Here is a 27,840-nt window from a genome sequence, read left to right on the forward strand (position 1 = left end):
GGTGGGCCATCGTTCCTCCCGGGCCAATCTAGTTATCCTCTTCCCACCACCCGCTACGCTGAAGCCTCAGAGCGGTTGCCCCTCATAAACATGGCCGCGCCAAGCTGGCCACGCCCCCAATTAGATGGACACCGCCAGTAGTCCCACCTCCCCCCTTCTCGGCGGCCAATGAGGGAGAATCACAGGGGTTTGCGCATGCGTGGCGCCGCCGGTGGGCGAGTCCAATAACGACTCCGGGAACCCGGCAAGTAACATGACTAAAAAGAAGCGGGAGAATCTGGGCGTCGCGCAAGAGGTGAGGGGGAGAAATGGGGGTTGGGCCACGTCGTGAACTGCCTTCTCCCCGTGGCGGGGTAGTGGGTCGGCCCGGCTGCAGGTTGGAGGAGGGAGTGAGGGGAGGAAGTGAGGGCGACGTGGGTTTGGGACACGGCCTGCTGGGGGAACCGAAGGTTGGAGAGCCCGAGGGGCCACGAGAGCTGGGAACAGAAGGCCAGGGGACCTCCAGAGAGGAAGAGACAGGCAGGTAAGGGGAGCACCAAAGAGGGCGTGACACCGAAATCTTGAGGCCCTGAGGGGAGACGTTTAAGTGAAGGGGACCCAAAAGGGTTGGGTATTCGCAGGTGAGGGGATCTCAAAGGGTTAGAGACCTGTAGATGAGGGCACCCTCAGAAGTGAGGGACCCCCATACTGTTTAATGTATTACTGGTGGCTTAACTGTCCCTTGAGATGGGGAATTTTTCCTCCGGGGTACTAAAGCATGAAGCTTGAAAATTACTTTGGGAACCTGTGGGAATTTGTAGAGAATTCTGGAATGGTGATGTTCGCAAAGAGCTTACAAATAATTGACTGCATACGGACGGAAAGAAAATTGATGCAGCTGCTATTTGTTACTTTATTTGCGCTCACTACAAGCCTGTGAGATTTTTACAGATGGGGAACCTGAGGTTTCAAGTAGAGCCCAACCGTTGAAACGGTTGAGGCGCCGAGAATCAAGCACAGGTGATTTGCCTTCTGGTGCATCTTGTTTCTCCTGTGTTACTGTTCCCTTAGATCACCCTCCCTGGGGTTGCAAGAAAGATACTGGGTAATTGTCTTATTGAGCTTACTACCAGTTGAGTGGTTCTCAGTCTTAAGAACGCATTAAGAATCATCTGTCTTAAAAATGGAGAGTTGAATCTCCCCCACCCCGAGTAATTCAGTAGGACTTGGTGTGTATTTTTAACAAAGAATCTGTATTTTTAACAAGCTACACCAGTGTTTATGCAGGAGGTTTTAGTACCACCCCTTGAGAAATATTGGCCAACTTGGTAGGGAAAAAAACGATGGAAATGTGAATCTCCTTGTAAGAGAGACTATAGATGCTAAAATGAGATGGCACTCTGAAATGGGACTAGCCTAGACTTTATAGCCTGTATTAGAACATGATAAGCTGCTATAACAGAGAAACCCCCAAATTCAGTGGCTTCAAGAACAAGAAAGTTTTTTTTTTTTCTGACAGGCTAGAGCAGGGATCGGCAGATGTTGTCTATAAAGGACCAGATAGTAAATATTTTAGGCTTTGTGGGCCACATGGTCTCTGTTGCAACTACAGTTGATCCGCATTGTTCACAGATTCCGTATTTGTGCATTTGTCTACTTGGTAAAATGTACTTGTAACCCCCAAATCAGTCCTTGAAATGCTTTTGTAGTAATTAACAGGCTGACTCAAAGCGTCAATATTTGATTCACCTGAGGCCCATGTGTCTCATTAAGGTGGAACAAGGCAATGCTGTGTCTTATTTTTCAGCTCTTCTGTGTGCTGTAAACAAGTGTCCTTTTTCTGGTCTATTTACTGCCAAGTTTCTTGCATTTTTGTGCTTTTCTTGGTGATTTTGCTGTTTAAAATGGCCCTTGAGTGTAGTGCTGAAGTGCTTGTTTAGTCTTCCAAAGTGCAAGAAGGCTGTGACATGCCTTATGGAGAAAATATGTGTGTTAGATAAGCTTTCTCAGGCATGAGTTATAGTCCTGTGGGATGTGATTCAGTGTTAATTAATCAACAATATGTATTAAATAAGGTCTCTTTAAACAGAAACACACACAAAACAAGGTTTTGTATTGATCAGCTGATAAAAATGTGACCAGAGGCTCACCAGAACCTAACCTGGTTCAGTATTTGCTAATTCATTGTTGGCAACCTTATAGAACATAACTACCACAAATAATGAGAGTCAGCTGTACTCAGATAGGATGTCTTAGCACAAAAGCAGCCATAGGCAGTACATAAATTAATGAGAGTGTTCCAATAAAACTTTATTTACAAAAACAAGTCATGGAATGTATTTGGCCCCCAGACCATTGTTTGTCAACCCCTAGGCTAGAGTACCAGGACAGTGTTGGTTCTGCCATATTCCTTCCATCCTGTGGCTCTGCTGGGGGCCAGGGCCTGTTGTCACCTCATGAATGAAACTAGGTTGCACTCCATTGAGGTATCCACTGGTGGGAAAGAGAGAGTGGAGAAAGCACACCCACTGTCTTAAGAATTCTGGGCCCAGAATGCCCACTTTCCATTGGCAAAGATGCAGCTAAGATGCAAAACCTGCAAGGGGTAGCTGGGAAATGCATTCATCAGCTAGGAGGCCACGTGCCCAACTACAGCTCCATTGCTGTGGAAGAAGAGTGTATTTTAGTGGACAGCCCAATTCTCCTCAGCAGACTCCATCTTACCTCACAGTGTAGTTTTGAGGATTAAATAAGACAATATTTGTAAAGTGCCTAGCATGTGCGGCACAGGGTGGATAATCAACAAACAGTGCTTTCTTATCAGTAGCCTTCGTAGTTCTTTCACGTCCTTCCATCATGGCTATGTCAGCCCCCTTGTTTGGACTTTAGTTTCCTCATCTGTAACATGAAGGACTTGAATTTCACCAGGGGTTACAGACACAGACTCGCTGACTGTGGTCCACATATAGATCATAGATGATCATAGATGTCTTTTGTTTGGCTGACACGGGTTTTAAAAGTGTTTTGAATTTGGTGGGGTACATGCTCTCCTAGGGCCGTATACCAGTCACCTTCACCCCTTTATTTTTTTAACCTATCAATACCAATATAGATATTTACATTGGCCATCTTGATGTCTAGGTTACCTTTTGCTTGGATATTCTAAGATTTGAGCTCTGCCACTGTGCACCTGAGAAAAAACTTGGCATCTAGCCATCTCCTCACATTGTTCCTCCTTTGCCCCCTGCGGATCTGAGTACTGAATGTGTTCTGGTGCTCAGTAGCAGTAGATATTGTCCTGTTATTAAAAGTCGTGTGCTCAAAGCCAATGAAGTGGTGATTTAATCAAAAATGTTAATCTGACGAGTGCAGTAAAACTCCCACAAGTGAGTGATCTCAGCACCTGCAAACAGCCTCCACTTGTAATGAAGCAATTACAGAGCACTCCCCCTGAGGGTTGGCTGGGGCCAGCTGTACTGGGTAGTCACCTCCCAGGACACCAAGGCACCTCCCAGCCTTCCCAACTTGTGGCTCCTTTCAAGGCCTTTTTATCCAGCTCATTTGCCACCTTGTGAGATCTCAGATTTGGGGAAAACTGGCTATGAGTTTTATTCTGAATAACAAGAGAGAATTATAGTTCAGGTGAGAAATCACCAGCTCTGGTACTGATTTTCAAGTTGTGTGAGAGGAGGGAAAGGTTGTATTTCAGTCTAAACTGATAGGAGGATTCTGGCTGAGAGAAAGGATGCATTTCAGTCTAAACTGATAGGATTTTGGCCGATGTAAAACCTGTTTTTTAATTTCTGATAGTAATGAGCTGTTATTTGGTCATTGTACTTTTTTTCCTCCACAGCTGGACCATTCTTAGTGTCTTAAATGTTTCAACAGCCAGTTGGTCTTTAGTTAACAGATGTGCAGTGCCTTAGTTGACATCTTTAAGGGGATAACTTGGTTGGATCTGGTCCCTGGTACAAAAATCTGTCAGTTTGGAAAGGTTTTAGCTACAGGTTACAGAAAACTGACCTCAGTGACCTAATCAAACAAGAAGATACTTTTTATTCCCATCACAAGAAATTTGGAGGGAGGTGGCTACTGGCATTGGTTCAAAGGTTCAGCTATGTCAGGGCTGGTGTTTCTGCATTCTCTCAGCTGTTTCCTCTTAGTCACAAGATAGCTGCCACAGCTCCAGTCATCATATTCAACTTTAAGTCAGGGAAAAAAGAAAAAGGATCTATAACAATCTTTGTCCCTTTTATCAGCAAAGCATAAGCTCTCTCAGTCGTCTCCCAGCCAACTTCTGGAACATCTCGTTGGCCAGAACTGGTCATGACCACCTCTGGCTGCAGTGAGGCTGGGAAAGCATCTGTTGAGCTTTTCTTACTTCTGTGGTGGAGGCAGGCAAAGGGGGAGGGGTAGGGAATCAATGTTGTGTTGGGCAACTAATAGTATCTGCTAGAGGGAATAAAAGTTAATGGGAGTCATTTTGTTGTTGTTGTTTTTGTTGTTGTTGTTGTTGTTGTTGTACGCGGGCCTCTCACTGCTGTGGCCTCTCCTGTTGCGGAGCACAGGCTCCGGACGCGCAGGCTCAGCGGCCATGGCTCACAGGCCCAGCCGCTCCGTGGCATGTGGGATCCTCCCGGACCGGGGCACAAACCCACATCCCCTGCATCGGCAGGCGGACCCTCAACCACTGCGGCACCAGGGAAGCCCTAATAGGAGTTACTTAAAATTCACTGGAATTCTTATCAGAAAAAGGGGCCAGGATCAGTGACGATGAAGGGTAGGTGGTAGTTTGAGTGGAGAAAATGGCCAAAGCAGGATGAGCACCAGGAAGAGAGGAGTGTGGACACTTGTGATTGTGTAATGTCAGCCACCACTGTGAGCTCCCTGGGGGCAGGGAGGAGCACTAAGTGGGGATGAAGACAGTCTCAGTCCTGGAACAGGCTGTTACAAGGCTGACAGGAACCTACTGATGTTCTAAGACAAGGGATAGAAGCAGCCTAGTGGACTCTCCGTAAATATTTACTGAATTGGTTTTGAGAGGCTAGAGGAGGCACTTGAACCCTCACTCTTGACTTCTGGGCCCAGTTGAGTGGTTCATTGGTGAGAGATCAGGAGGCCACAGTGGAGCAGGCGGCTGGACACTGTCTTGCTGGCGGCTGCCCAGTCAGGGCTGGGAGAAAGGCTTGAGGCCTGCAGACACAGTTCAAGGGCGGCTGACCATTAAATGAGCCTCACCTGCTGCCAGGCACAAGCGACAGGTCGCCATTGGGCAGGTGATTTCTCTCAGCAGCCTGCGTCTGGCTCAACTCCATCTGATGGGGGTCAGGAGACTAAAACCTCATTACCTAACACGGCTGGATGTCAGCATGTGTGGAGTGGCTGTTTGCCAGCATCTTAATTAATGAATTCATAAGGCACGGGGTGGATGCCAATTCTTGAAAAGTGCTTTGAGCCTTTCAGCGATGAAGAAGCTTTTGCTACTTTATCAAAAAATATATATTGGGGGAAAGAAGAGAAAAGAAACCCCAGACAACGTTCTGGCCCAGGGACAGCTGAAGGCTCAGGTGAGGACTGACGTGCCTCTGCTTGCAGAGCCTCTCAGAGACCAGAAGCCCTCGGAGCTTGCGCGGGCTTCAAGAGGACCTCCACGTTCCTGACCTGGGGCGGGAGGTGACTCTCCAGAGAAATGACAAGTCTCTTGGCTCTCTGCTTTTCCTGGAAGTTGTTCATTGATTAAAAACTGGGAAGGTTTATTGTCTTCATCTGCCCAGCCTGGGAGAGAAACTTCTGATGATTTGGGAGCCATGGCGGAGGTTTTTGTTTTCTGCCCTCACAGAGCCTCCTCCACAGAAACACATCCCTTAAGCCGTATCAGGGTAATCGGTCCTTTGGGGTTTGAGGATAGTCACCTGGAAAATCAAGGCCCGTGACCCCCATGTCACTTGGCTGTGTGGCCTCAAGGCCCCAGATGGGAAGCCCCTGCTCTCCTGCCAGAGACCATCTGGGCAGGCGGTCCGGCTTCTCTACCCATTATAATAAACATTCTGGGGCTTCCCTGACATGTGAAAATGAGTGGATTTCCAGAAATCCGGTTCCCAGACTGCTGGGGCTGGAGCTGAAACAGCTGACACCACTCTCTGGGCTGTGAGTTATTAGCAAGTGAGAAGAAAGACTTTGGGGAAAGGAGGGTTTATCAGGCCCAACTAACCCACCTTTTTCCTTCTCAAACCCGGGTCTGTTTTGTGTGTGTTTTGGAGGGTGCTTTGGCAGCGTAGGCGGTTTGGGGGAGGGTGCCTGGGATGTCCGTGAAGCCCAGAGTTAGAGCGTAATTGCCTTCAATGTGAGGACAGACGCTGGGCTTGGAGACGCTCACTGTCTCCAAGCAAACAGATTTCAATCAGGTTCTCCCCTCACAGTGAGTATCTGTTATGTGGACAGAAAGCAAGCAAAGCCCTTATACAAGATTATTCAGAGTAGAGAATCTGTTAAAGCCAGATCAACAAGCTTAAATGGGTTTTGACTGGGATGTGGAATGATTTTGTTCCACAGAACCCTTCTTTGTCATGAATGTTTTCATGAGGGATTTTGGAGAAAGAGCTTGAAGAGGTGGAAGGAGCATAAGCTCTGAAGCAGAAAAACCCAGATTCAGACCCCAATTCTGCCACTTCCCAGTGACACGACCTAGGGCAGGTTGCTTAAATTCTCCATGTGCGAGTTTGCTCCTCTGTAAAAGGGAGACTGTAAAAAGTCCCTTCCTTGCAGAGTTGTTGCAGACATTGGGGAGCATATGGGAAGCTGCCCACAAACTGCATGGCCCAGGGTGTAAGGAGCGGAGTTTATGCCCAGGAGCTAAGAGTGGCTCTGGGCTGGTGCCTCTGAGCTTCCCCCATGTGTGCTGGTAGCTCACAGCACCGACTCCCACCGCCCGCTCCCCCGGGTACTGGCTGCGTGACCCTGGACGAGTTACTTCATCCCCGCAGCCCAAGTTTCTTCATCCACAAGGTGTGGATACTGATGCTACTCCTCTCCCGCCAGGGTTATTGTGAGTGTCCTGTGAGGGAGTCATGTGAGGTGCTTAGAGCAGTGCCTGGCACATATGCCTGCTACCGTAGTGTTGGCTGCTACTGGTATTATTGTGGACTTTGGGCTTCCAGAGACTGTTCTGACTTGTGCTGTGCCATCCAGACATGTGAAAGTCCATGATTTGAGTTGGGCTCAGGTACCTTGACACCGTGCTCTTTATTAGGTCTTGGTGCCCAGCAAGGACCCGGCCAGGCAGGTGCAGGATATGCCCCATGACCGCTGCTTGACTCCTGAGGTTAACTCATTGCCAGCCCCTTTTTGTCACTCACAGCCCAGAATCTCCCAAGAGCAAGGCCAGCAAGACCGGAAACAACTTCCTAAACCAGAAAGCACAGTGGCTTGCCTGGCAGTGCCAAGCCCCAAGGGTGCCTCTGCCCTTTCCCAGAAGAACGTTGGGCCCTAGACAGTGGCTCCTTAGGGAGTGGGCAGGGAGCCACCTCCCAGGCTGTCAAGATGCTTGTGGGAGCACCATTCAGCCACCTTCAATAGTGCTTGTTGGCAGAATAAAAGCTGCTTGGAGGCCTTGGCAGCAGCCAGACCTGGAGCTGGCCCCCCGCGGGCCTGGCCTAACCTGGGTACTGGGCACTTATCTGTGTGCAAGATGGCACTCACCTTCCCCGCCCCCAGAGAGGCCTCATTTTGGGCTTCCGTACTGGGAGGCTCCACATTCCTGAAAAGACGCCACCCAGGGATTCCGGGAGAATTTTACAGTTTCTCTTAACACAGTGATTTTATGGCATATAGGACTCCAGGGAGACTTCCCTAAAGCTCTGAGAATAGGGTGTTGTTCCCCAAGTCAGGTAGCAGAGGTGATTTTGCTTAGCTGGCTCAGGGCTACTGAACTGCCAGCTGAGTGCTCAGAGCTGCTTCTGAGGGAGGGGTCCTGGAGGAAGGCTGCAGGAAGAGACCCTGGCAATGATGACTACCAGCAGGAGCAGTGGCCCCACCTGGCTGGGGTTGGGGCCTCTGCTGACCTTGACTGTCAGTCTAACTTCAGAACTTCAAGTTCTTCTGCAGGAAACATCCCCACCTCTGTGGAGAATTCTTGGTCTTATACTTCTCACTGAGCCTGCTCCTTTGCCCACTCTTGAAGCCACCCACCAGGCTCCGATCCCCCAGTCCATGCCTGGTTAAGAAAGGCAGCTGTTCCCATCCTGACTGTGGAGGAATCCCTCGTGGGCCTTTCCTGTTAAAGTACAAACTTCTGGATCCTGTCTCCAGGGCCTCCCCTGGGGCCCTCAACTCCCTCCTACTTGAGGGTTGCTCCTTTCCACTCCCTGCCCCATATATCTTTTCTGCCTCCCTTTCTTCTCCTCCCTTCTTCCCTGCCGAGGCTCAGACCAGCAGTCTCCATGGGCAGGTTTTAGCTACTTCTGGTCTTGGGGTCAAGAGTAGACTTTCCCACCAGGACACCCTGCATATTCACCACCTATTTCCCAGTCCCCTGAACTGCTTGCACACAGGTTTACACAACACCTACCAGGTCCTCAGCTCTATGTGATGTGCCAGAAGGCACAGCTGGCTAACTGGTATGGAGCTCACACCACTGCCTTGCTGATTCCTCAGGTCCCTTTGCAGCCGTTTCACCTACTGACTGTCATCTCAATGACTTAGACACACTGTTCTTTTTTCCTGTATAAAAACGGACACTTGGTCTTCTGAGTATAAACGTAATGCATGGACACTCCTTGTGTCCATGTTATTGTACATCAAGGGCATCCACTCTCTGCCCCGACTCTGTGCCTGAATGAGTGCCAGTCTCAGTCCCTACCTTGGCTATTACTTTACCTGTGACAGTCACAGCCAGCAGTGCTGCCCCCTGCAGCTCTAGGGAAGTCCCAGAACTGAACCAGTTGGGTCAGCCGTGCCCTTCCTGCCAACTGACCCACTATCCAGCCTGTTGGGCAGGAGTCCTGGGGGCCTCCCTGGCCTCCAGAGTGTAACCTCCTCTTCCCATTGGAGTTGGTCGGATCTCTTTGATGGGGCCTCTTTCTGCTTTAGTCCTGGGGCTTTGCATTCCTGCTCCCAGCTTAGCTGGGCACCAGGCGCTGTAGAGCCATGGCGTCAGTGAACCTGCACTCCAGCTGCTAGGCTCCACCTGCTTTTCCGTGTCTCCTCAGATGCCCACCAGGGCCCAGACCACACCTGAGTCTGTTCTGCCCTTAGACACTGCCCTAGACCTCTCATCCTCAGCTTCCAGCAGGCCGAGCCTCTACAACTTGGCACCAGCTCCAGACACTACCCCAGCGCTTCAACCCCCGGCAGGATCATGAGGTTCCCAGCATGCTGTGTCCCGAGCCAGCTGGAGAGGCTGGCCTGTAGAGGCATTGCTATTGTGATGGTCTACCCTGCAGGCCCCACTCCTGCTGAACCCCTCCATAGAATCAGCATGGCCATATCTGAGCCAGAGGGGCTCCCCTCCCTGCTGCTGCCAGCCAGTGACCAATGGAGAGTACTCTCCATCACACACCCCTGCTTCTATCTCCTCTTACTCTTGCCACATATTAACTCAATTTTCTTTTTATTCCCTACAGATCTAATGAAAACCATTCTCTGATAATAATGCTAGCAAACACTTGTTATACCATCACCGTGTGTTAGGTACTAAGTATCTTACACGTATTGCCTCATGTCATCTTCACAATTCTTTGAAATAGGAAACATTATTATCTTTGTTTTACACATGAGTAAACTGAGGCACTGAATTAAGGAAGTCACCTAGACACACGGCAAGTGAACGGCCAGCTGAGGCATCTGATTACAGCCCACACTCCTTATTACCACACTTTTCAGGAACTACAATTTCAGGCTTCTGAGCACTTGGGCTCCCAACTGCTTGCCCAGTTCTGACCCTTATGCTTCCAGAATCTTCTTGACATTTGTCTCCTTATTCTGGTCCTAACCCGTGTTTCTCTCCTGGTCCTGGCTATCTTGTCCTCTGTTGCCTTCAGCCTGGTGGCAGAGAGGAAGCTAATCAAGGACTATAGATTTGTTTTGGGGAGTCTGTGAAGTGCATTATTTGTGTGCAAGTCATTGAGAGTTGACTGAAAAGCCAACTAGGGGCTTCTTTTAAGGCCCACTTCCTAGGTCTTCTCCCCTATTTCTGGGTCCATCTTGCTGGGCTAGCTTTGCTCTGTAGCCACCACTCCGACCCCAGCCACAACTAAAAGATGCATCCTGACCCTCCCTCCCTGCCTTATCTGCGGCCAGTAGGTCACTAGAATGTTGGCACCCGTTATTATAGCTGCTTGAGAACTGGCTTCTGCATCAACAAATGCTGCAGGGTGTTTAACCGTCAGTGGGGTCACCTTCTGAGGATGGGTCTGTGGCCTACTGAAGAGCCTCCTGACAGTCCCAGACTCCCCCTCACTCAGCCCATATCAAGCAGCTGGGTTATAAAGGAGGAGAACTTGATATTTAGAAGGGAATCAGAGAGAGCTGCAGCAGGACATAAATATTCATAGAGGGAGGTTAGAACTTGAGTCCCTAAAACCTTGATTTGTGTTAGTCTGTTTAAGCTCATTAAAAAGTGGTAAGTGAAAGTGGGGGTATTCATGGAACTGCAGATAGATTGGGCTCATTCAGATAAAGGCCTCTAGCTGCCAGCTCCACAGGCCCTGCCCAGAGCATGACAGCTGACCAGCTTGGCCACTTGTGGTTTGCCAACCTCAATTTAAAGGTTTTGCTGAGCATGAGTTCTTGGCCTCACTCTGGCCCAGTTATCCCGTTTGGGCCCTTGGTAGCCTTGTAGAGGTGTTTAGGGATGGAAGTCCCCCAACTTCCTCCCCAGAATGACATGCAAACCAGGGGCTGGCCAAAGGTGGGGCAGGGAGAAATCTAACCTAGGACTAATACTTGCACTGGGTAATCCACAAAGTACATAATCTATGTGCACATACAGCTGCTTCTCCTAGCTTCTTCCAGCTTCTGTGGGCATGAGGGGAGGATTTTAGACTCCCGGTGCCACATGAAGCCCAGCCCCTGGGCCCCACCCACGTCCAACCCTACTCATTCCTCCATGGCTACAAACACAAGGACTGCAGTGGGCCAGGCCTTCTAGGACAGGAGCTACAAAGTCAGGCATCCTTAGAGGCCAGGCAGTCACATACACAAGTGGCATGGGCCGATCTCGGCTAGACTTGACCACTGGGCTGCAGGTTTACATCATCTGCCCTAGCGGCTCCCAGAGTTTGGCAAGATGAGGTTTGGACACATGTAGCTGGATGACACAGTATGCGCTCAGCTTCATGAGAGAAGGCTTGGTTAATCAGCCAGGGGAAGGAGGCAGTACCTCTCCAGCCAAGGGCCGTAGAGAAGGCTTCACGGAGGAGATAGAGCATCAAGAATCAAGCTTTGTGTGGGACCCAGCGTGGAATTTGGTGCTCTGTGGTTTCTACACCAGGAGGTAGAAACAGCAAGTCTTAGGGTACTGAGGGGCTGGCTGTGTGTGTTGGGGGTACTGCTATGAAGGGCAGGCTTCATGGTGGCCTGAAGCACCTGCTCCTCCCGGCTCCGTCTCCACTAACCTTCACATCAGGCTGTTGCTGTTCCCTGAGCCTGGCTTGCCAGTGCTCATTTCCCTACAGTGCAGGTTTCAGCATGGCCTTTGGCCTCCCAGGCACAGGCCCCATCTCCTGGCTGGGGCTGTTTCCCAGGACAGCCCTCCCTTTGGTGCCCGTTAGCAGAGAAGTGACACAGTTAACCAAGCAGTTAAACTCAAGGCTCTGCAGTTGCTCCCTCCCACCGGGCCCTAATTCCAGAGCTGGAGTTGGCAGCAGGCTGGGGCTGCAGGGAAGCGGGTAGATGGTGTGTCCTTTGGGCTGGGCGTTGGGATGAGGGAAAGTAGTTGACCCAGAATGGCTGGGATGGGTACTGGCCAGGGGGAGGGGCAGAACACTGGCCAGGGATGGGATTCGTAGTTGCAGTCATTGATTACCGTCTGTCCAGGGGCCACTCCAGAAAGGACTGGAGCAGAGAACTGGCTGAGACCGATAAGGAAAGGAGTGTTCCACTCTGACTCCTCAGAAAAATCATTCCATTTGGAGGACCCATTCTCCCATTTGTGAAATAGAGCTTGTATCAGTATTTGCTATCCCTCCCAGGGATGTGGTGAGAATGAGTGAAGTCATATGGAAAATCAAGCATTAGCTGGACCCAAAGCACTATTCATTCAGCTGCTATGAGGGACACAGGGCCCTCTGAACTCCCACCCACTGAAATCTAGGCTCCCACCAGCAGGGCAGAGGTTCAAGAAGAACAGGCCCAGGCCGAGAGAGGTGGCCGATTAGACAGACACCTGGAGACAGATGGACACAGATGAACTTTCAAAGCCAAATGCATGATACCAGGACCTTGGATGATCCAGTCCAGTATTTCATAAAACATTTCCCCATAACTCAAATTATTTCCCCAAGAACACATCTCTGAAACTATAATCAAAACAAATGGGAGGGGCTTCCCTGGTGGCGCAGTGGTTGAGAATCTGCCTGCCAATGCAGGGGACACGGGTTCGAGCCCTGGTCTGGGAAGATCCCACATGCCACGGAGCAACTGGGCCCGTGAGCCACAATTACTGAGCCTGCGCGTCTGGAGCCTATGCTCCGCAACAAGAGAGGCCACGATAGTGAGAAGCCCGCGCACCGCGATGAAGAGTGGCCCCCGCTTGCCACAACTAGAGAAAGCCCTCGCACGGAAATGAAGACCCAACACAGCCATAAATAAATAAATAAAGCAAACTGTCCACAAGTAAAAATAAATAAACACTAAAAAAAAAAAAAAAAAAAAAAACAAATGGGAGAACTGGTACCTTTGGCACGCAGCCTTTCAGGAGCTTAGCTATTTTGCACCACCCCACCCCACCCCCGCCCAAGTTACAGCTATCTTGATGATGGTCAATGCTTTTGCGCAAGAACCGAGTCAGAAACTAACAGAAGTGTTTTTGAGCTGTACTGTCAGTAACTTTTATTGAATCTCATGGAAAAATGTATATTATTACAGCTTGGGTTACTTTAAGATGAAGTGTACCAACGAGAAAACATGCCTCTGCTTTTTGGCCCCTAGATGTCTAATCACACGTGGAATGCTTTGGAAAGGCAGAGGCTTCCTGCATCGTCTCGTTTCATTCTAGGAGCCGCCTGTGCCTGCCACATTCAGGGCTCTGGTTGCTCCTGCCGTGGGGCCCAGCTGGGGCCTGTGCTGAGGAGACAGCTGACTGGGGGTGCTGCTCCCATCTGCCCCAACCCATGCTTGGCCCAGTGGGTCAGGGCAGCTTGGAGACCCTGAGCAACACTCAAAGCTGTTTCTAGGCGCGCTCAGCCTGCACCACGTGGAGGTAGAGGACAGCAAAACATAGCTGCTAGTTCAAAGACGCCTAGAGGCTCCCTCCTCCTGCTCCCAGGATCCCAGCTGTCTTGAAAATTGAAAGGCTCTGCCACCCATCTCTACCTGCTGGGTGTGCTGTGTCTTTCAGATGGATGGGCTGGAGAAGAAGCTGTCACGATGCTGGAGAGACCTGGAGGCTGTGAACTCCAGGCTCTGTGGGGCAGAGCTGAGCTCAGAGGCCAGGTAATGCTCCTCCCGACATCCCCCAGTCCTTCCTATCTGTCCCGGGGCCCCAGCCCTCAACTGCCACCCCTCCCATCCCCCTGCCACCAGAGACCTGAGCCCATGTTCCTCTTGTCTCCCTTGCTCTGGTGTGCCAGCTGTCCCTCAGGTGGGAAAAAGAAAAAGGGCCTGAGCCATTTTGACCCCTTCCCCCTCACAGGAGTTCTCTGGAGAAGGAGAAAAGCAGCCTGATGAACAAAGCCTCCAACTATGGTAAGAAAGCTCCCTGCCATTACCAGCCCCACCCTCGCGTCCTAGGATCAGGAAGGGTCAGACAGCCCAGGGAGCCCACAAAGTGATGGGGGTCAAGGGCATTCTTTGGGAGAGAGCCAGCCCCCAGGGGGTTGCAGGCACCAACTGAAGGCCCAGCATCCTGGAAGAGCAAGTTTGTTCCTTTGTTCCCAGGGAGATGGAGAGTCCTGTGGGTCTGTTCTCCTGTGGGATGAAGGGGTATGGCTGTGGCCAGGTGAAGAGATCCTCACATCCACCCTGACTTGGGAGGTCTGTCCTCCCTGCCCCCTCCTCCCAGACCTCCACTCTCTCCCAGGAAAACCCTGCAATGGAGTGATGGGAATAGGGTCTTTGGGGTCCAGGGTGGAGGATGAACCTCCCACTTGGGTGCTGTGAAGGGCTACTGTGAGTGGAGCAATGCTGCCACCTTCTGGATGCTGGGTGCAAAGCCAGGTAGAGCCCAGACGGCACGGAGCTAGAGGGTGGCTGCTGGGCGCTGCCCCCAGCAGCCCAGGAGGAAATGGGTCTGCAGAGGCTCCTCAGGCTTGTCTGTTCTATTCACCCTGAGGGGCCAGGCCTGGCCAAGAATCAGCCCTAGAATAGTCCATATGGCAGGGAGCCTCCTGTAGGAACCAGGCTGAATCAACACTGTTAGCACGGTGCCTGTCACACACCCCTACCCGGGTCCCGTCTGGCCTGCCCAGAGCTGGTTTGCAGGTATCTCCCTGCTTCCTCACACAGGGAGGGATGGGACATCAGTTCCCTCTCGAACCTAGCAATTTTCACACAAAATTGTAGCATTTAGCACTCAGGTCAGCCCTCACAGAATACCAACCACCTGTGTATCATATGAATGGATACAGTGTGGCTGTAGAATAGCAGGGCTGGCTTCCTCTAGAGGCGGCCTGCCTGCCTTGTGGGCACAAACTACCTCGTCTTAGCATACCTCGTTCCTGCTGAGCTGGGCATCCAGCAGGGAAGGACTAGGAGCACTGGTGGTGTGGGCCCACCCTGTCCCTACTCCAGTGTCAGGCCCAAGGAGGTCCCAGCTGCCCTCAGTCTCTAATTGACCAGGTGAGACACCCTGGAAGGAGGAGCACCATGGGGGCACCCAGTGACGGGCCAGAGGGCTCACCTGGTGAGGCCATGCCACCACCTAGCTTGGCTTTTAGGTGTGGCCTTTTTGTGACTCCCTCACATAGTCCATCTTCAACTACATTTGGAAAGAAATGGTTGAGCAGCATTGGGGGTTGGGGCTTTTTTGGGCCAGGATCTGTAGCCAAATCTGGGCAGATCGAGGAGGACGGTCATTTTTATGGATAAGGAGGCAGCTGGGAGGGAACACCTCTGCACTCAGCAGTGTGTGTACCCATTGGTGGGATAGGCGGAGGCAGATGAGAGTGGCAGATGGGCCCAGACCACCTGTCCATCACCCTTTTTCCTCCCAGAGAAGGAGCTGGAGTTGCTTCGGCAGGAAAACCGGAAGAACATGCTGCTGTCTGTGGCCATCTTCCTCCTTCTGACGCTTATCTACGCCTACTGGACCCTGTGAGCCTGAGATTTCTCCAGTCAGCACAGGCTTCCCCTCAGCTCCGTGGTCACGGCCAAGCAGGCCCTTCAAACCCCAAGAGGACCAAGGTACAAGGGCCAGTTCTCCCTGACCCAGACATCAGAGCAGGGCTTCCTGTTGGCCCAGCCCCTCTTGCCTCCCATTCCTGCTGTGGGGCTTGAGTCTCCAGAAGGACTTTATGTTGGCTTAGCCCAAGGGAAAGGCAATAAAAACCACCCTGGCTGCTTCTGTGTGCTGAGTAAATGTCATGATCTGGTGGCAGCTGGGGGCAGTGGGGTGGCATTCAGGATGCAAGGGAGGAGAGGGGCCTGAAGGTAAGCCCCCAGCTTAGGTGGGGAGTAAGGCGTTAGCAAAGTGCTTCCTAAGGCAAACCATGGTGGGCGCCATCTCGAGGACTTGGGCACTGCTGGGGCTGAGAGGCAGACCTTGCACCACTTGTCTGCCACCCCCCACCAAACCCTGTCTTGCCCTCCAGTCGATGCCACTGCCTGTGATTATGGCAGAAAAAATGCAGCCTGTGCAGCAAAGGGCAACTTGGGGACTTGAGGTGGTCGTGTGGTGGTCCCACGGGAGTGCGGAGTTAATCCATCTTCAAGAGGCTGCAAGTCTGGCGAGGTGTGGCAGAGCCAGTGGGCAGCCGGAGCCACGGTAATGACCACACAGACTTAACGGTGAGTGGCCAGTAAATCAGGCGGCGTTTGCAGGAGCGGCAAACACAGACATTCCCCTCCCTCCACCGCCCCCGAGCACAGCCCTCTACTCCCAGCACAGGGGCCAGGAGGGCTGGGAGTGGGAGGCTGGAGTAAGGCTGAGTAGGGCAACCAAGAGGATGAAGGGGCTTGGGAGCCGAGATCACACCAAGTAAGTAAACGCAAGGAAAGGAGTTGCCCTGCGAGCTAAACTAAGGCTGTGAAACATTAAGGAAGGAATCTGGGGGCCCAGGTGAAGGAGCTAAGCAATGTGTAGGCAGCGGGCTCTAAGGGAGAACCTGCACCGGTGATGGGACTGGTGGAGAAACGCTAGCCTAGAGCAGAGAGGGAGAGGCGCCATCAGCACGCGCACGGCCTCCAGTGCAGACGCAGAGCAGGGGAGGTTGGCGGGGTCAGCGAAACCATCTCTCCCTTTCTGTCTTCCCCGTCTAGTGGCACTAATTGGTCTGACGCCTCTGTTATTTTAGTCACACACATTGATCCTGGATTGTCACATTGCCCTGCCGGGCTGTAGGTTCATTCATCCTCTAATCCCTGCTTCTCACAGGAGCCACATAATTTTGACTCTTCCTTGGGCCCCTCTTTGGCAGCAAACAGCAGCCCTGAGCTTGGACAAGGCTCTGATTAAACCCACCCTCTTTTCTCCCCTCTTGAGTACAGCTTCCTCCCCTTCACCTCCAGCCCAAGCTGTTTCATTCACGCAAGTCCCAGACCACAAAGCACCGAAGGACAAGCCCCAGCACAGAGCCACACAGGCATTAAAAATATGTTTATCTTTAATGATCCAAGATTCTGCAAGACACACTGATACCCAGAATTGGGTGGAAATACAGCATCTCAGCGGTGCTGCTGACAGCCTGGGGGATGCTGGCCTGAGACCCCTGAGGTGGAGTCAATTCCAACCTCATGGGGAGCCTCAGTGCCCTCTATCTCCATGGAAACCAGTCTAGCACTGGGATGAGACCCTAGGGAGCCCACAGGAGCATCTCTGAGAGGTATTTCCCATTAAAAACAACCACAGGTTCCCTCCCCCACCCAAAGCTACTGCCCAGCTTCCCCCTCCACCCCGCCAAGATAGAGGAAATGGAGTGACCACAAAAGGACAAACAAAAGCAACTGTGCCTCCTGCTGGGGATGAAAAAACGGAGGGGGGAGGGTGGCAAGGTGGCTGGGACAAACGGGAGTGCCATGATTGCCAGAGGACTGAGTGCAACCCAACCCAACAGGACCTCTGTTACAGTGGGGCCACTACTGTTTGGCGCATAGAAAATGGCAGGTCTTCAAGGCTGCTTCCTTCCCTTCTAGAGCTGCCCGAGGTTTGGATCAAAAGGGGTGAGGCCCAGGAAGGCTCTACAACCCCAGGAAGCAGTCGCACCTACCACCAGACAATGCTACCTGCATCCTGACGTGGTGTCAGAGATGTGGGGTCCACATGCCTCCCTTCCCGGCCTGCGGGACGGTCAGAGGTTTGGGCTGGGAAGAACTCCAGGGAAGACCAGGAGAGGGTAGGGGGAGGAGACAAGAAAATCTCCAACTTGGCATCAAAACAGAGCAAGTTCAAAGAAACAAAACCTTGATTTATATAGCAGCTGCTCCTGGCCAGCTCACAACAGCAGGCCTCCTGCCTCTCAGGGTCGGCCCAATGAAAAGTTGGGCAAAGCAGGAGCATGGCCGCCCCCAGGGCACTGTGTGGAACTCAGAAAAGTGAGTCTACAGGATACAGGAAGGAATGGCAGAGCCGAAGCCCTGCTGCCCTCTGACAGACACATCCTCCACTGGCCCCATGTGCCCTGGGCCCTGACCTCAAACGTGCTGTAGGAGCTGCATCCTTCAGGCTGAGTCCCAGCAGGGGAGACAGTTCCCAGGCAGGGCTCCGGGGAGGGAATTCCAAAAAGTGTCCCAGAAGGCCCCAACTGAGCTCTTCAGAGGAGGCCACCAACCTCACGGCCAGGCTCAGGGAACGACAGGGCATTCGGCAGGGGTGGGCATCCTCAGGCGCTGTGCGTCTGGATGAAGGAGAGGACGTCCTCCTTGGACAGCTTGTCTGGGTCCTGGGGCTTCTGGGAGTCATGCACACGGATGCCATCCCCCCACTCCCAGAAGAGCCGGCCGTAGTAGCAGATGCTGGGGAGGAGAAGGGAGGTCAGAGGGCTGTACCCACGTGGAGCAGGACCAAGAGCTCACCACCCATCCTGGCACCCGTGACTTCGGGGATGGGTGTTCTTAAGAGTGTGTGTGTGTGCACTGGGGGCAGGGGGGAGGGCAGGTCTCACTAATGACTCCAATTGAGCGTCTTCCCTCCGGCAGCCAAATGTACCTAGTAGGCCCTGCTCCCTGCCTTCCAGAACCAGCTTTTTTCAACACACAGCTGCTGCTGCTAATTGCATCCTACTGGATCCTTTAATTACTGATATTCCTGGTTTATCTGTCTCTGCTGCTCTAATAGAACAGTATTAGTGTGGTGACACACTGGTGTCAGTGGCTAATTACAGGCACATCAGGGCTACTGGCTGCTGTCGAAACCTATGACCAACAATCCGGCAACACACTGGGTCCAAAGGCAAGACTGTGGACCTCAGCATTAGCCCACACCCGGCCAGGGTCGGGCCCTTCACACCCAGGACCCCCAACCATCACAGCCATACCCTCGTGGGAAGCCCCTGCATGGGCAGCAGTCAGTCTCAGGACCCGGGTGTGCCCCGAGAGGTCAGGCTGGCATTCTAGCAGGAGTACCTGGGGCTGCAGGGGGCAGGCCTGGAAGAAGGCTACTTACTGAAATGGAGCAATGGCGTCTGAAGGGAGGTCAAAGGTAGAGTTCTTGGTTTTCTTGTTGTAGAAGAACTTCCTCTTGAAGCTTTTGCTGAATCCCATAGTCCATGGCTCTGACAGAAGGAAAGGGGGAAGAAGCCCAGAAAGGACACAAAATACCCATGGGGGACAGGTCAGGCCAGTGAAGGGCATGCCTTCCTTCACGCCCGTTCCTCCACTCCCATCCCCGCCAAACAGCAGCGGAGAAGAGCCTGTGAGGACACAGCCTTCATCACCCGCCCAAAGGGGCTCCAGGAAGACAACTAAGATAATTCTCAACAACTCTCCCCAGTCCCGCCAACCTGCTACCAGGGCAACATCTCTCGGGCCCTGGCAGAGGGAGTAGGAGTCTGTTAGCCAGAGGGTACTAAGGAAAAAGGATTCTACAGGTGATACGAATGGCCAAGCTTGACTTTCTGGATCTGCTGTTGCCCACTGCGAAGGCCCTTCTCCTGCCATGAGGACACCACGTGTGCATATACAAGTTGGGCTCCCCTCTCTCCAGCCCCAGCACAACCCCCCCAGGATCCACCGAAGAACAGAAGAGGCTCAGGGAACACAGTCCCGCTCAACATACACCTCAAAGAAATGCCCACCTCAGTAGGGAGCCCTTAGCTCTGGCTCAAGTAGGGTCTGGGCCAGTTGCCCTGGCTGAGGGAGTGGGGTTAGGGAACAGTGGCTCATCACCCACCATTCACTGTCCTGACAATGTAGAGGCCAGTGGGCACAAAGTGCCGGTCGTCCCGCCCTGTATAGCTGAGCTTTGGCGTGCCACTGGAGCCCTTGATGATCTTCATTTCCAACCTTGATTTTCCAGAGTAGGCATGCAAACAGGAAGCGTGAGTGTGTGTGTGTGTGTATGTGTGTGTGAGAGAGAGAGAGAGAGAGAGAGAGAGAGAGAGAGCCCTAACGTTAGTCTCTGGCTAATGTCAAAATCAGCCAACCAACCACAGTACTTTACCTCAGTTCAACATGAGAAACTGAGGCAGAGACTTGAGTTGCTCCAGGCCACACAGAAAGTGAGTTTGAGTGCGGTGCTGGGTTTAGAACTCAGGCTCTGAACTCCCAACTAAGCAATGGAGGCAGGGAAGTGACACATGCCCCTGCTATGTTGCTGCTGTTTGCGGGGTGTCAGGGTGACACCGGTAAGGGTAAGATCTGACTACGAGTGCCACTGGATCTTCAGTTCACCACCCATGGCATCAGTGTGGCTACTAAAGAGTTAATTCGGGAGCACTGAGACCCAGCCCAGCTCCAGTGGCCACAGGGGCACACCCAGGATGAGACCCTCAGATCTGAGCACCCTGCACACCGCTAAGATTATGAGGAAGCAGTTACACCCCCTCTACCCCTCCAGGCTCAATCTCTCTGTCAGCACCAGGAGCTGGGATTTATAGTGTTTCAAGCAGCTTGATGCTCTGCCCCTAGCAGGGACAATCGTAACTGTTACAGCATCAACAAGCCCGCTGGTATTTCTGCCTGACGCACACACCCCTCGTAACTGTTACAGCATCAGTGAGCCCGTATTTCTGCCTGACACACACCCGCCCGGCTCCCCTCCTGACAGTGCTGAATCAGCTCTTAGCTGGGGGGCCCTTGGCTGCAGCTGAGCCACGCAGGCAAAGGAGGTGGGGGGGCGGTAGAGGCAGCCACCAGGGCAACTCACCACCACACCCCTAACCCACCGCTACAGAAAAAGAGAACGAATCCTGGACACTGCCATGCCCCCCACCCCAACTCCTCTCAAATCCTGAGCTACCCTGGCTGAGTCACTCACCTGACAAAAATCTTCTCCATCTCCTCCAGCCTGTATACCTCCTTCACCCTGTGGACAGACGGACAAAGAGCTGACAAAGGATTCTTGGTGGGACACTTGTCTGGGCAGCAGCTGGTAGGCAGGAGGCTGTGCCTATCCTCACCTTCTGCCTCAGGCCCTGCACCACCCAACCCACCAAGAATGAGGACCCCTAGCCTGTCACTGCCACCCTCCACAGACAAGCCCTAGGTTTCAGAGCTGCCAAGCACCCCCTGGAGCCTGCCCCAGGGCACCCGGGGAGCGCAGCTATGGTTCAGGAAGTCAGGTGGGGGAAAGAGGAAGGTCTGGCAGACCAAGATGTGCCTGTCAGCATTCCCACCCTGGGTCACCGTCACCATCTCTAGAGGCCAGAACACCAAGGGCCAGGCTCTTGCCCAGGTCTGTCTACATGGATTTTAGGCCTTCCTGTAACAGAGTTGCTTCCAAATCGTCCTAATAGGCCTATTACCATTAGGGGTGAGGAGACCCCCCTACCCAGGACGCAAGGCTCCTGTTTGATGCCCAGCCCTCCACCTCTGGGGGCCCCTGAACACGCCTTTGGAACTGCTACTGAGTAAGGTGCCCAGAAGCCAAGCAACCAGACCGTCACAAGCAGCAGAGGCAGGACCCCTGGAAGCTGCTTCTCAGGAACCGGCAGACAGGACATTTTAAAGTGCAAGAAGAAATTACTTTTAGACTTTCAGAAGACTTCTAAAAGTGCATTCCCACTATTGGATTTAATCCTATGTAAATCTGTATTAAAAAGAATAATGAAAATTATTTTGATAAAATGTACCTCAGTCTCTAGTCACATGAAGCCCCAAAGATAATAACCTCAGACCTCAGCCCAGACTGGAAAAGTCTGTTCCATCTGTCTGCTCCCTCACTGTTACCCTCTAAAGGCCTAGAACTTTTACATTACCTAACGTGGCAACAAACCATGGCCTTCTTTCCATGCACCAAGGATCCCATTACCTCAAACCAACCTTTTCTTATTCATGTTCAAAAACTCCCATTCCCTCAGCACCTTTTTCTTACCTGAAAAAAATGAAAAGGCCAGGATTGATATGCTAATGATATTCAAGCATGAATGTGTGGCTCACAAGGTGTGTTAGTGCTCTCAGAGGCATGTGTGTCTTTAATGAGGATGCCTTAAACCTGAGGAACGAACCTCTCCTGTGGAGGCTGGCCCACTGTGACAGGCAGGAATGGGGGATACTCTGGGGCAAAGGAGTCACCTACCCAGCACCCCCAAGCAAATCACTCAATGGCAGTCTGATCTCTAATGCCAGCCTGGTCTGGTCTCCTCCACTGAGCCCTCCCAGCCCTCACAGGACAGGGAGGCAGGCACTGGCCAGAAAGAAGCAATGGGAGAGGAGGATTTGGGGGGAGAGATGATCTGCTCACCTGATGGGATTCATGTCAGGCCGACTGGGCTTGGAAACAGCTTTCACAAATTTCTCAGCAAGCTGAATTCTACAATCCAAACAGAGTCTCTCAGAGGCAAGTAAGGGTATCTTTACCAGCACCTGCAGCCCCAGGGCACTGTCATGGCACCAGTGGGAGTACACTCCTGAATCTGCAGCAAAACTGCTCCAAGAGGCAGCACTCATGTCTCCCAGGAAGCCCACCCTTGCCCTTCTCCAGTGATGTCGTCATGAACGCCCTCTCCCCCACTCTGGATTCTGACCTCTACTTTCAATACATCTTGGTTGGCTTCCCTGAAGTGTAACTTCGGCTGTGTTCAGTCACCTCCACCAGAACTTCAAGCATCATCTTTATTCTGTGCGTCGGCTCCTTCACCCCAAACCACAGATACCACAGTACACCCACTCAGATGAACCAACTTAGGAGTGACTTCAGCACCATAGCGGTGTAAGATGTCTCTCCTTTTTGTACCCCCCTTTTAAACGACTGATTAGGAATCTATCCACGAACAAAAGTACCTCTGTGGGAGTTGTGGGATCCATAAACTGACTTAAGTGGGACCACCAAGAACAGAACACATTCTTCAGAGGAGAAGACCCTCCCTCTTCCCCATAAGGTCACCCTCTTGCTCAACCTTAAAACAAACATCACCTCTGATCTGAACAGCTGAGGCAAAATAGAGTGTGCTAGTATGTATGAAATCAAGGCCCAAGTCCTGGTAACTGGGAGTGTCAACACCAATTTCTCACCCTGCCCTTGGAACCAGCTAGTGGGTAGAAGAGGGAAACTCTGAGGATGCTCTTAAGCAGAGAAAGCCTGGGAGAGGCCCAAGCCACAGAGGCTGCCGCCATAGAGCTGCCCTGGCCCACCCCGGCCCACCTTCCCTCCCCCAGGGCCCAGGTCAGACCGTTGGTTAAAGTGCTGCTCCCGCACGTCGCTGCCATTCAGCACAAGGACATCGAGGATGTGGATGGCACTAATCTTCCGCTGGGCCTTCCCCTAGAAGGACAAGTATGCTGCCCACCCTGCCAGGAATTGGCCTGGGGCTCACTCTGCCCACGGTGGCACGCTGGCCTCCATTCTACACATAGCCGGGGGAAGGGAAGGGCTCTAAACACAGGATATTTCTCTCACCTCCCTCCCAGTTGATTCTCAGCACCAGGCTGGCCCATGCTTCTGAGAAGACAGAGGCCTGAGGTGATGGGTGATGAGCCCCCTTGAATCTCAAACCCAGTGAGGCTGCCGCCATGGTGCTCCAGCAGGCCCTGGCTTCCCACTCTGGCCAACTGTTCCCACTGACTGTTCTGAAAGTTATCTGTATGGCTGTAATACCCAAAGCTCATGGGAAATAACAAGTTGCTTCTTTCCCAAGGAATCCTTGGTCAATAACAATCAGCAGCTAAAAAATATGCAGCAGGTTCACCAGGGACTTTGCTACACAGAGATGATCAAGATCTCCTAAACATAAGGAGACTGTGGTCCTTCCTACCTGAATATGCCATGGCTTAGAGCAACTACTCGAGGAGGAGGAACAATTACAAAGCATTCGCCAGGCCTTGGGCCCTCTCAGGCACCACATACACATAACCCAGTTAACTCAGGGGGCATGGGGGCGAAGGGACAGGCCCAGCTGTTCCCCAGATGGCAGAGCCATACACGTGAGCAGAACCACCTCTAACCTCCCCTTTCAGCTCATGGACAATCTCCACAGAGAGCAGAGTGTCCCGGGGTAGCTCTGTCTTCAGGTCCAGCTTGACCCAGCGGTCTGACTGGCGGCCATCCCATGTGTAGATCTGAGACTTCTATGGGCAGAGAGAAAGGGCCAGGTCAGGCAGACAAAGACATTGAGTGGTGAGAAGCTCAGCTCTCAAAAGGGCTTTTAGTTGGTGGCTACAAGCTGATGGGGCTGGGAAATGCCAGAAGAAAAGGTCTCAGAGAGATTAGTCAGTTATACTTCGTACACTATAATGACAGTGTTGTCCTCCACTGCCTCAGTGGAAGAGGAGAGCTCTGACTCTGTCCCACTGGGAGGGAACAGGCTCAGGGCACTATTCAAGAGGCCTGAGTTCATGATCAGAGGCCCTCAAGAAAGATCCAGCTTGGTGTATGTCTGAAGTGGGTTTGGTGAAGGGTCCGGAGAACAGAGCAGAGCAGAGAGAAAGTAAAAAAAGATAAAGTGTGAGAGGACACAGAGAAAGTAAGTGAGGAAGAAGAGATAAAACTATAAAGACAACTCAGAGTGAAAAGAAAGAGCAATGAGGACTTTACCCAATTAAGATATAGAACTGCCAAGGTTTTCCCTCACCTCATTTTAGACTCCAAAGACAGGGGATGACATGGGATGGTGGTGGTGTTGCAAAGAAATAGCTGCATGGGCTCAAGCCAGCTTAGCCTACTGACCATCCTGCTAGCCTAGGAAGCTCCACATCACAAGAAAGGAGGCAGTGTTCCCTTTAGCGATACATGGAGGTGAATAAGCAAATACATGGATAAATGAAAGATAGAAAGAATGAATGAATGATATTTGGCTAACTTAGAGGAAGAAAGGAAGTGAAGTTTCAAGAAATACCTTCCCTGCAGTCAAAGCTCCAGCTCCCTGGTGCCAAGAGAACGTGCACCAAGTGTGGCAGGCAGCTGTCCAGATTCCCACAGACAGACAGCAAGCTTCCACCACCCAAGCTGGGTAGGAAGCCAGCTGCAGACTTACCCCCAGGCCGATGAGGAACTTCTGCTCACTGCCAGACACCATGCAGCGGTAGTCGAGCACTGGGCGGATCTTCTCCAGGGTTTTGGAAGTAAGCAGCGTGGGCTTATAGCTGAAGATGTCGATCTCAGTGCCCTGCAGCCCCGGGTCAGAGAAAACACGGCTGGGTTGGGGGAAGGGACAGGCGCTCAGTACGGGTGCCTGGGGGGTGGGGGGTGGGGCAGGGAGTTAGGGCAGGCTGGGGGAGGGGAGGGACAGGAAGCACTTGCTGTCTGAAACATGCCCCCTGCTCTACCTACACATGCACTAACTGGGATCTAATTCTGTCTGCTTGGAGTGTTCCTTTAGGATCTATTAGGAGAGCCTGGGAAAGGAAAGAACACCGAGTCCCCAGAGTACAGATCGATTTACCAGAGCTATAAGGAAATGTCACCAGAATATAAAAGCCTCCCCTTCACTAAAACTGAAGGCAAAGACTTGCAAGCAGTTGGTTTGAAAGCAGCTAAGTAATCTCTCTACCCATTCAGAAAAATTTACACGTGCTATTTTTTTTTTTTGAGGCCATCTTGAACCTCATTCTCCAGTCCCTAACCAGCACAATGGCCCATATCTGGGCCAGATTTAAATAAAGCCCAGGGAAAAGCTGGAAGTCAGGTGGTAGGAAAACATAGGGCAGAAGAATTCTGAGGACCACTCACCAGAAACAGAACAGAAAGTCTAAGTTTAGGCCAGCTCCACTGTGAGCTCTCCTGGCAGCCCCTCCTGGCCCTCTGACCAGCTCCCCAGCCTAAGATCATCCCATACTTCATGTCTCCCCTGCAGGCACACTCACAGGACCCTAAACTTGCCAGAGAGTGAGAGCCAGCACCACCCTTTGGGCAGCGGGAATGCTGAACAGAACACATCTCGGGCCAAGAATCTTCAGGCAGCCTGATGGGCTCCCAGGGAACTGAACACCCTACACCAAAAATTCCCATCTGTGGTGGCCTCAGCCCAGCCCCGGGAACCCATGTGGTACCTGCACAAGCCCTCTGGAGGCCAGGCATCTGGGGGTCTCAGTGATACTACATCTAATTAGGCCTCTCTAACTTTTTATTTTCACCAGATACCAAGCTTACCTGGATTAGCTCGAAGAACTTAGATTTTGGGTCTGTGGAAGAAGGAGCAACTCTAGCCTGGTCTGGGATCTAAAACAAGACAGCAAAGAGCTTTGGTTTTCAAACGCATTTTTGACCAAGGCTGTGTGTGAGTTTACGCAGGCAAGGGCTTAGGCTCAGGCTGGGCAAGAGGAAATGGCACACAACAAAGGAAGCTGGGGTGGGGTGGGAGTGGAGTTGGCTAATTCAGTCACTGCTCCCTTTCAGGCCCTGTGGTAGCACACCCCAAAGGCCACTTACCTTTCTCTGGGGCTCTCTGTGGTCAGTGTCGCTACCCAGGGCCACCAGCAGGAAAATGAGGCCTGTTTACCCACCACCCTTGTCCTTGCTAACCAGCCTGCAGGGCTAAACGAGCAGTGAAAGGGCCAAGGAGGTTACTCCCAACAATGCTGAGACATCCAATTCTGGAGTGCTGTGAGGGTAGGCAGATCTCTTCATTGGGGCAGGGGCGGGGAACCCTAAGATGACCGGGTTGGGAGTCAGTCCCATTCTTCTTTAAAGTTTCCCTGCCCTGGAGCAAAAATGGGCTGGGGAGACACTCACCCCCCAAAGCCGGAGGCACTCTTTCCGGATCTCTGCCTGCCGAGGCTCACTCAGTGTCCTGGGAAAATGAAGCCAGTAAATGACTAAAACGTCAAAGGCATACAAGGAGTGTGCCTCCCATGCACCCATCAGAACCCCAGAGAGAGGACGTCAGTGTGTACATGCACATACGAGGCCAAGTTGCCATTACACAGGGTGCTTATAAGACTCCCATGCCTCTGCCTCTTGGAGACAGGAGCTCAGATATACACAAAGTGAGATGGCCTCCTTGTCCCACCACAAAGGGAAGGGAGGAGACCACCCTCCTGACCACCCTGGATGTCAGGGTCCCCACACACCCTTCTTCCAATTACCCATCGGCACATGCTGGCTCCTCTGACAAAGGCCACATTGAGTCCATCCCAGGATGTCACCACGTCCCAGAAAGCTGAATTAACTTATGCTCACCCCCCTACCAGAGGTTTTCCTTGACCAGTCCCTACATCTCCTCTCTTGATCACTCTTTACTCTGTGTCCCCCTGAACGTTAGATGTTCTACGCATGCTATGCCACTCTACATCCTCTGATGCACTGTTAACAACTTTCCTGTATCCTTTTCCTGGCTTACCCTTGTCTGTCCAAAGACAACATAATCTTTGAGGGCAAGGTTCATGCCATATGCTCCTCTGGCATCCTTCACAGACTACAGCAAAGTATGAGATTAAAAAAAGTAGGTATTTTTTAAGTGTTTGTGTAAATGAAATAAACAAAGAGCTCAGGAGGAGGAACAAAACATAAAGATCTTCCCTTGAAATAGGTGAATTCTGGAAAGGGGCAACACTCACGTGTCCTTGAACAAAGGCATGGATTTTAGCCAGAGCTTTGATCTGCAGACTACAATGGCTAGAAGAAAAAAAAATGATTTTATCTCAGAAGGATTACCAAAAAAAGACAGCCAATAGACATCAGGACAGAGAAGTTTAGCCAGAGCAGTGGCCATCTATGTTTGAGGGAGGGGCTAGAGAGTCAAAAGAGAAACCCCTCGACCATACCCTTAAGGTACCTGATAAAGGCTTAGGGTAAAGCAGAAGAACTGAGTCAAACCCTCCAGACACTCAGATCCCAAGTCCAGCTAAAAGGAAGGTTCTGATAGCATCCTTAAAAATTTGAAAGCAGTAGTGAATTGATTCTTTTTTTTTTTTTTAAAGAATCTTAGTTTTGCAGGATCTTAGTTCCCCAACCAGGGA

At 51.8% G+C, this 27,840-nt stretch overlaps 2 protein-coding genes across 3 annotated transcripts in view; one reads left to right on the forward strand and one right to left on the reverse strand.

Moving 5' to 3' along the window:
- The first annotated feature begins 201 nt into the window (after positions 1 to 201).
- CCDC167 (coiled-coil domain containing 167) lies at positions 202 to 16,057 on the forward strand. 2 transcript variants are annotated; one of them, XR_013830262.1, is made up of 5 exons: positions 202 to 295; positions 13,535 to 13,629; positions 13,829 to 13,881; positions 15,348 to 15,537; positions 15,945 to 16,057. XR_013830262.1 is itself a non-coding variant. In XM_079934925.1 (4 exons), the coding sequence occupies exons 1-4, from the start codon at positions 254 to 256 to the stop codon at positions 15,449 to 15,451; spliced, it is 294 nt and encodes a 97-aa protein (XP_079791051.1). In that variant the 5' UTR covers positions 202 to 253; the 3' UTR covers positions 15,452 to 15,898. The 2 variants fall into 2 exon arrangements, 1 of the variants encoding a protein (XP_079791051.1); XM_079934925.1 differs by lacking the exon at positions 15,945 to 16,057 and having other exon boundaries at positions 15,348 to 15,898.
- Positions 16,058 to 16,974: 917 nt separating this feature from the next.
- CMTR1 (cap methyltransferase 1) overlaps positions 16,975 to 27,840 on the reverse strand; it is a 57,909-nt gene continuing 47,043 nt past the window's right edge. The window contains 12 exon segments of the mRNA XM_079934926.1: positions 16,975 to 18,303; positions 18,953 to 19,061; positions 19,679 to 19,791; positions 20,765 to 20,812; positions 22,190 to 22,258; positions 23,118 to 23,209; positions 23,890 to 24,012; positions 24,918 to 25,049; positions 26,033 to 26,101; positions 26,615 to 26,672; positions 27,439 to 27,443; positions 27,445 to 27,496. Coding sequence (XP_079791052.1) covers positions 18,171 to 18,303; positions 18,953 to 19,061; positions 19,679 to 19,791; positions 20,765 to 20,812; positions 22,190 to 22,258; positions 23,118 to 23,209; positions 23,890 to 24,012; positions 24,918 to 25,049; positions 26,033 to 26,101; positions 26,615 to 26,672; positions 27,439 to 27,443; positions 27,445 to 27,496 — 1,003 coding nt within the window. The 3' untranslated portion in view covers positions 16,975 to 18,170.

Source organism: Stenella coeruleoalba (genome assembly GCF_951394435.1).
Source record: "Stenella coeruleoalba genome assembly, chromosome: 10".
Classification (NCBI taxonomy): Eukaryota; Metazoa; Chordata; class Mammalia; order Artiodactyla; family Delphinidae; genus Stenella; species Stenella coeruleoalba.

Excerpts from the sequence above, each read along its gene's own strand:
- CCDC167 (XM_079934925.1), top strand. The coding sequence starts at position 254 with ATGACTAAAAAGAAGCGGGAGAATCTGGGCGTCGCGCAAGAG. Across the intron at positions 13,630-13,828 it reads GAGCTGAGCTCAGAGGCCAG|GAGTTCTCTGGAGAAGGAGA; the intron begins GTAATGCTCCTC and ends TCCCCCTCACAG. Across the intron at positions 13,882-15,347 it reads GAACAAAGCCTCCAACTATG|AGAAGGAGCTGGAGTTGCTT; the intron begins GTAAGAAAGCTC and ends TTTTCCTCCCAG.